Source organism: Girardinichthys multiradiatus, chromosome 15 (genome assembly GCF_021462225.1).
Source record: "Girardinichthys multiradiatus isolate DD_20200921_A chromosome 15, DD_fGirMul_XY1, whole genome shotgun sequence".
In the NCBI taxonomy this organism is placed as follows: domain Eukaryota; kingdom Metazoa; phylum Chordata; class Actinopteri; order Cyprinodontiformes; family Goodeidae; genus Girardinichthys; species Girardinichthys multiradiatus.
In genome coordinates this window covers 30,812,876-30,821,300 of record NC_061808.1, presented here as the reverse complement: position 1 = coordinate 30,821,300, position 8,425 = coordinate 30,812,876, and the positions used below count along the sequence as shown (strand labels likewise).

The following is an 8,425-nucleotide window of genomic DNA, read 5'->3' as shown; positions in this document are numbered from 1 at the left end:
ACCTTGATGTTCTGGGACTGCTTTGCTGCTTCAAAACCTAGACGTGCCAGAATTCATGGAACCACAACTTCTGCTCTAGTAGAAAATCATGGAGAACGTCTGCTCATCAGTTCTTGACTTTAGTCTCAAACTCTTCGTGTTGTCGACAGCAGACCAGGACATTGTACTGTTATACATAATTACCATCATTAACAGGATGTTCAATAAATCTTCACAGTTGAGGCTAAGAGGCAACATGGGATTAAAAACATTTAATAATCCATGTATGATGTCTGCTCTACAATCATTTTTATAATTATCAGACATATTAAAAATGACATCTAGTCTGAGAAAACGCCTATTTTTCACAGGCATCCTTGTGTATTTTGACACTTTAAAAATGAACTGATTTCTTAGTGCACATGTAAAAGAAACCCCCATTAAAATATAGTTTTCATTTTATGATTTTTATGATTCATTTTATGATTTAAACTCACAGATGTGACAGAAATGAAGCAACTCTACATAGAGAAACATTTTGGAGAAAATGTTTACCCATGACTTGATAGCAGAGTCCCTCTGGTTCCACATTGTAGTGTGTGTTCTTACACACACACACTCTTGTTTTACTATATGTAGTGAGGACCATGTGTTGCCTCCCATTGACTTCCATTGATTTTCAGTAATTTTCAACCCTTTCTATGCCCTAACCCTGACAATAACCCTAAACCTCACCATTAGCAGTGCATGCTTAACCCTAACCTTAACTTAAACTCAATTCACACCTTAGTCCTAAACCTAACTGTTAGCAAAATAGGTCGTGAGGACCAGCAAAATGTCCTCACTTCGGTACAAACGGTCCTCAATTTGATGGTGAAATCAGGAAAATGGTTCTCACTGTGATGCCAAGACAGGAACACACACACACATAAATGCAGAACCCATTGACCTCCCAGGTGTACACAGAGGGCAACACTTTTACATCACTATATGAAAAGAGTAGAAAACATGGAAGCAAGCTTTTAGAAATAGGAGCATTTATTTTACAAGAGGGTTTTAATTTCCATGAGGGGGTCATGTTCAGTCCAGTTTACAGCTGAATAGGATGGGTCAAAACAAAACAGTTTACACCTGAAAAGTCTTTGAAAGGTTTGACCACATAGAACATCACTCTCCCTCTCTCCAGCTTCAATTCAAAGATTGGGAGTCCAGGCTGACTCAAAAAATAAAAAATGTGTAAAATGACATTTTCAACAATGGTATCAATAACTCATCATAAGCATAAACAAATCAACAGGTTTTTTTTTATACAAAGAATGAAAATAAAAGTTGAGAGCCGCAGAGACACTACTTTGGAGGGTCTGTGTTGATCCCATATTTCTCTTTTAAAAGCTTCAGTTGCTCCTCTTTCTTCTTTGTGTCCATTTTCTGGAATGCCTGCAAAACAACAACGTAGAAAACCACATTTAATTGGAATCAATGCAGCAGATGATATTTTTCTAGAACAAGTTACATATTTGGCTTTGCTTGGGAACCAGATTGTGATAGCATGTGTCCAGTGCTGCTGATACGTACTCTGTTTGCATTGTAGTAGCGAACCACGAGGTAACGGTTGCAGACATTGAAGCCTGACAGGTGGTCACAGGCATTCTTGGCATCGAAGATGTCTTCATACACAACATAAGCTGTTCCTCTTGTTTCAGGTGTATTCCTTCTGAGAAGAAAAAAACCCATAAAATGCGAATAGTGAGCACCTGAACAAACCGAGCAGTTTCATAACTGTTTCAAGCAAAGTGTAACATATAAATGGTTTGAGTACTTATTAATCAGAAGCTGAGAATGCCTTGGTTTAAACCAGTGACTTTGTCTCATAAGAAAACCGATAGACTTGTATTTGCAGAAGTAAACGTCTTACAAGTAAAGCAAGTGGGCATGTTTAGCTTCTATGTGCCTTACAAACATGCCAGTTTGATTAGAACTTAGCTGCTCCTTTCCTCAAACAACATAACATACGAAAAGTGTCTCAAACTGAACTTACGTTTGGATTTGTCGTATTGGTCCATATTTCCCAAAGATATCATACATCTCCTCAGCTGTAATCTTATAAGGAAGATTTCTGATGTACAGGATTCTGTTCACCTCAGGCGGTAATCGGATCTGCAGTGAGAAAAACCAAATCATGACCAATCACAGAGGATACAACACAACAAAGAACAAAACAACAAACTATAGATTGAAAAAAATTGTCACTAAGATTTTTAATATCTAGCTACCATGTATTCATGGAAATCCATAATTTCGACATAGCACCGTAGTTGATGCCCCTGATTTAGCACTTGAGTAAATGGATATTTCACTGTTTAATGACTTTGCATCAATTTTGAGCAGATATTTTGCAAATCCTTAAATATTTAGAAATGGCAGACCAAACTGTTCAACATGGTCTTAGTATTGTAAAGCATTTAATCCGCTTATAAAAGCACAAAAATGCCAATTCAATGCTAATCACTGCGAACCACGTGTAATTTGGGCTTCATGCTAGAACTTTTTTTCTTTGTATGTAGATAAGCAGATAGACCCCATATGCTAATACTTAGCGTCCATGTCTGAGACCAAGCTTCGCCTCATATAGTGGAGAAATACATCATCTCAGACACTAAAACAGAATAACAGACTTTACCGTCAATGCGACAAGAATAAAAACACTGAGGGAACTTCAAATACAGACTTTGTGGCCCTTCTCTGTCGCACTAGTTAGCGTGCTAACTGCTAAGCTAGCGTAAAGCGGATGTTAAACTTGAAACAATTCCGGCTAATATTTACACTAGTCCATAACTTTTAACTTACATTGGCGCGTTTCGCTGCTTGCATAGCCATAGTGACGGTTTAATTGGGATAAAAAACGTTGATAAACAACAAGCACGCAGTCTCCTGGGGTCTCCTATCCTTGTCGGGGTCTCCTATCCTTCTCGAAATGGCAATAGTCGCTAGCTTGTGACAAACGTCCGGTGACAAACTTCCGGTTCCAAACTTACAGGCAAGCAACGCAGTGCTGCCTCCCTGTGGTGCATGAATGAATGAACAAAACCACCGCACATCTCTTGGCTATGAAGCAAATCGTTACCATATTTCAAATGAAAAAGCATTTTCAGAAATAATATATTATATTATATATATTATAGATTATTTTATAGATTATCATATATATTTAACATGTGCTGCCAACGTTTTGGCATATTTCAAATGAAAAAGCATTTTCAGAAATGCTTTTTCATTTGAAATATGGTAACGATTTACTTCCATACTTGGCAGCACACGGAATCTGTGCGTGATATTATTTTACCAGTCTCAAACTATTATTAAATTTAGTTTATTTTTTAAGTTATTTCGTTCTTACTACTGAAATTTTAGATCTCAACCACACCTCAGGAGGGCCAAAAGTGTCACAACCTAAAAATGAATAAAGTAGGTAAATAATTATGTATAAATATCACAGTTTAAATAAATGGGATTCATATTTAGAAAAACGTTGGCAGCACATGTTAAATATATATGATAATCTATAAAATAATCTATAATATAATCTATAATATATATAATATAATATATAATCATTCAATTCAACTCAATTTAATTCAAAAATACTTTATTCACCCAATGGGTAATTAAATGTTGCTCATATTATGCAGGTTTCTTCAAAGAGCTGATGGCTGTGGGCAGGAAGATCTCCTGTAGCGGTCTGTCCTACAGCAGATCTGAAGAAGCTTCTGACCGAAGAAACTCTGTTGTTGAACAACAGTCTGATGAAGAGGATAGTCAGGGTTCTCCATAATGTTCCTCATTTAATGAAAAATCCTTCTTTGCGCAATGATCTCCAGAGGTTCCAGAGGAGTCCTCAGAGCAGAGCCAGCCTTCTTTTTTAGCTAATTACACTTTTGCATTATTTGATAGTACCTGTGTTGCAGTGCACCATGGAACTATTTAATTTATTTTTAGTATGTTTAGTATGTCATTTAATATTTTGTTTTTTAATCTATAGATGATAACCCCTCAGACGTTAGATTCTAATCAATAAGCCAGTTTATATTAGTTCATGGTGCTTTCTGGGCATATGAAACACTATGTAAACATTTAATGGTTGATGGTGTAATTAATTACTTGTTCTATTATGTAATTAGTACATAATTGAGACACACACACACACACACACATATATATATCCTACATAGGAAGCAACACTGATTGACAATTAATTTAACATGATGTTGTACAAATGGAATAGACAACAGGAGGAAATCTTTGGTGATTAGCAAGACACTCAATAAAGGAGTGGTTCTGCAGGTGGGGACCACAGACCACTTCTCAGTACTTATGCTTTCTGGCTGATGTTTTGGTCACTTTTGAATGTTGGTGGTGCTTTCACACTCGTGGTAGCATGAGACGGATTCTACAACCCACACAAGTTGCTCAGGTAGTGCAGCTCATCCAGGATGGCACATCAATGCGAGCTGTGGCAAGAAGGTTTGCTGTGTCTGTCAGCGTAGTGTCCAGAGCCTGGAGGCGCTACCAGGAGACAGGCCAGTACACCAGGAGACTTGGAGGAGGCCGTAGGAGGGCAACAACCCAGCAGCAGGACCACTACCTCCGCCTTTGTGCAAGGAGGAACAGGAGGAGCACTGCCAGAGCCCTGCAAAATGACCTCCAGCAGGCCACAAATGTGCATGTGTCTGCAGAAATGGTTAGAAACCGACTCCATGAGGATGGTATGAGGGACCGACGTCCACAAATGGGGGTTGTGCTCACAGCCCAACACCGTGCAGGACGCTTGGTATTTGCCAGAGAACACCAGGATTGGCAAATTCGCCACTGGCGCCCTGTGCTCTTCACAGATGAAAGCAGGTTCACACTGAGCACATGTGACAGACGTGACAGAGTCTGGAGACACCGTGGAGAGCAATCTGCTGCCTGAAACATCCTTCAGCATGACTGGTTTGGCAGTGGGTCAGTAATGGTGTGGGATGGTATTTCTTTGGAGGGCCACATGGTCCTCCATGTGCTCGCCAGAGGTAGCCTGACTGCCATTAGGTACCGAGATGAGATCCTCAGACCCCTTGTGAGACCATATGCTGGTGCGGTTGGCCCTGGGTTCCTCCTAATGCAGGACAATGCTAGACCTCATGTGGCTGGAGTGTGTCAGCAGTTCTTGCAAGATGAAGACATTGAAGCTATGGACTGGCCCGCCTGTTCTCCAGACCTGAATCCGATTGAGCACATCTGGAACATCATGTCTCGCTCCATCCACCAACGTCACGTTGCACCACAGACTGTCCAGGAGTTGGTGGATGCTTTAGTCCAGGTTTGGGAGGAGATCCCTCAGGAGACCATCCGCCGTCTCATCAGGAGCATGCCCAGGCGTTGTAGGGAGGTCATACAGACACGTGGAGGCCACACACAATACTAATCATATTCACTAGCCCTACCCCTGGCCTTGAAAGGCTGTCTAGCACCTCTGACCTCTGAATCAATTTATGTTACGTTAAAAACGTCACAGGTCAATTAGTAACTATTCTTAGGCGGCTCACAGTGTATCTGTCAGAGATAGAATTATTTTTCTATTTTCTATTAGCATCTATCCGGCATCTAAACATTATAAACTGACAAATGGAGATTGACAAAGCTTAATATTAAGCCCTATTTTTTTTTTTTTTTATTGAGTCAGTTGTTTATAAAGTTTTAAGTACTCTCATATTTGCCAGATCTGGAAGAATCATTTCACTTTTGACAACAAATAGTATTTTTTTAAATGATTGAGCGTGATTATACCCTATAGTATTGGTATTTTATTATTAATTAATAAAAAGTAAGACCACATTGTCTTAAAAAAATTAGTTCACATTAATTGCAACAGATTGAAGACTTTAAGAAGATATTTCTTAAATATGGGTTTTATGAATTAATGTATACTTATTGCCAAACGAATTTATTTTGGTAAAAGTATTATCTTACGTTACTGAATTCAATCATTTACCTAACCTAAAAAAGAAGGACGTTTAAGTAACTTTTAATGGTATTTCCGGGTCACCCAGGAGGGGGAAAAAAGAGAGAGAAAACCGTTGGGCACGCGCCTGATGTGGTTTGGCTAGCGATCGTTAGGTAACGGCTGTGTGGACTAAAGCTGTGATAGCTAAAATAAGTTATTCTGGGAGCAGCTAAACGTTTGTTTTGCCCTTTATGGATATCGCTAGTGGATTAAAGGTGAAGCAGGATGTAGACTATGCCTCACTGAGTCCGTCCAGACCACAAACAAAAAGCTTGCACAGAACAATTTCAAACTCAGCCACCGAACTCAGAGGCACCCTGCGCAACTGAACAGAGGAGAAATAATCTCTGGTCAGGGAGAGGTTGAGATGACAGACCTGCTGCTGTGAACAGTGACGATGAAGGTTACAAACTGTAACGGTCTAACAATGACCAGAGCTGGTCCTCAAATTCTCAGTTGGATCATAGATATAAAATGAAACAACTCAGCAGCTGGATCATGTGTAATGACACAGCGTGACAACCCCTGCACGCCCTAAGCACCACAGCAGAGGGGAGTAACCTCTGACCACAGGAAGGCTTGATTATACTCAAAAGTAGTAACAAAGGGGTCACGAACTGGGGCTGAAAAACAAATGTTCTCACACTGACCGGCCACTGACATGACAGAGTGCGCACAGAACAGAGGAGATGAGACACTGCTTCCTCCTCAGAGTTATGAGGCGGTTAGAAGAAACTAATTACAACAGAGCCTCCCTAAGAGCTCCCGTTCAGCAGCCAGTCCCAGAGACACTGACCTGTCTCTGGGTAACTCCTGATTGCCCCTCACACATCCGCCCTCCACAGCTGCTGCAATGGGCAGCCCGATACCAACTGCTGCATGTTCGGGAACCACGGTGTGCCTGTGCGCTTGGAGGCTTTGAGAATTAATGACAGCTGTTCCACCCGAACCTATCCTGGAGCTTCAGGATCTGCGGAACTGGAAGAAAAGCGCAAACTAGCTTATTCAACCACAGACTATGAGCAGAAAGCGTCCACTCCTGAAGATGGATGCTCCCGTGGTTTTAGTGAGAACCACAGCTGGCACCATGTGGCGAACAGATCCACCGCTGCTGTGCGGAATCTGCTCCAGGTCTGAGAGATTAGGTTGGGACGGAGGCTCCAGTGTGTGTGTGGAGGACCGCAGCAGATTTGTGGGCGCCCAGCACAGCAAAATAAATACAAAAAATATAATATAAAAATAACAGAATAATATAATATACAGGTCCTTCCCAAAATATTAGCATATTGTGATAAAGTTCATTATTTTCCATAATGTCATGATTAACATTCATATATTTTAGATTCATTGCACACTAACTGAAATATTTCAGGTCTTTATTGTCTTAATACGGATGATTTTGGCATACAGCTCATGAAAACCCAAAATTCCTATCTCACAAAATTAGCATATTTCATCCGACCAATAAAAGAAAAGTGTTTTTAATACAAAAAACGTCAACCTTCAAATAATCATGTACAGTTATGCACTCAATACTTGGTCGGGAATCCTTTTGCAGAAATGACTGCTTCAATGCGGCGTGGCATGGAGGCAATCAGCCTGTGGCACTGCTGAGGTCTTATGGAGGCCCAGGATGCTCGATAGCGGCCTTTAGCTCATCCAGAGTGTTGGGTCTTGAGTCTCTCAACGTTCTCTTCACAATATCCCACAGATTCTCTATGGGGTTCAGGTCAGGAGAGTTGGCAGGCCAATTGAGCACAGTGATACCATGGTCAGTAAACCATTTACCAGTGGTTTTGGCACTGTGAGCAGGTGCCAGGTCGTGCTGAAAAATGAAATCTTCATCTCCATAAAGCTTTTCAGCAGATGGAAGCATGAAGTGCTCCAAATCTCCTGATAGCTAGCTGCATTGACCCTGCCCTTGATAAAACACAGTGGACCAACACCAGCAGCTGACACGGCACCCCAGACCATCACTGACTGTGGGTACTTGACACTGGACTTCTGGCATTTTGGCATTTCCTTCTCCCCAGTCTTCCTCCGGTCTCTGGCACCTTGATTTCCGAATGACATGCAGAATTTGCTTTCATCTGAAAAAAGTACTTTGGACCACTGAGCAACAGTCCAGTGCTGCTTCTCTGTAGCCCAGGTCTGGGGAATGCGGCACCTGTAGCCCATTTCCTGCACACGCCTGTGCACGGTGGTTCTGGATGTTTCTACTCCAGACTCAGTCCACTGCTTCCGCAGGTCCCCCAAGGTCTGGAATCGGCCCTTCTCCACAATCTTCCTCAGGGTCCGGTCACCTCTTCTCGTTGTGCAGCGTTTTCTGCCACACTTTTTCCTTCCCACAGACTTCCCACTGAGGTGCCTTGATACAGCACTCTGGGAACAGCCTATTCGTTCAAA

The 8,425-nt window shown here is 41.3% G+C and overlaps 1 protein-coding gene across 2 annotated transcripts; it reads right to left on the bottom strand.

Moving 5' to 3' along the window:
* Positions 1 to 999: 999 nt before the first annotated feature.
* Positions 1,000 to 2,964, bottom strand: LOC124882222 (splicing factor 3B subunit 6-like). Of its 2 annotated transcripts, none has more exons than XM_047388475.1 (4): positions 2,827 to 2,964; positions 2,018 to 2,136; positions 1,555 to 1,693; positions 1,000 to 1,416 (listed from the first exon to the last, which is right to left on the bottom strand). In XM_047388475.1, exons 1-4 carry the CDS (start codon positions 2,854 to 2,856, stop codon positions 1,327 to 1,329), a joined length of 378 nt encoding a protein of 125 aa, XP_047244431.1. In that variant the 5' UTR covers positions 2,857 to 2,964; the 3' UTR covers positions 1,000 to 1,326. The 2 variants fall into 2 exon arrangements, with proteins under 2 accessions (XP_047244431.1, XP_047244432.1); XM_047388476.1 differs by having other exon boundaries at positions 1,555 to 1,690.
* Between the last annotated feature and the right edge of the window lie 5,461 nt (positions 2,965 to 8,425).

Bases quoted from the DNA above. Each gene is read 5' to 3' on its own strand.
- LOC124882222 (XM_047388475.1), bottom strand. From the start codon at position 2,856: ATGGCTATGCAAGCAGCGAAACGCGCCAAT. The intron at 1,694-2,017 runs GTAAGTTCAGTT...TTTTCTTCTCAG, and splicing joins CCAATACGACAAATCCAAAC to AAGGAATACACCTGAAACAA. The intron at 1,417-1,554 runs GTACGTATCAGC...GTTGTTTTGCAG, and splicing joins GCTACTACAATGCAAACAGA to GCATTCCAGAAAATGGACAC.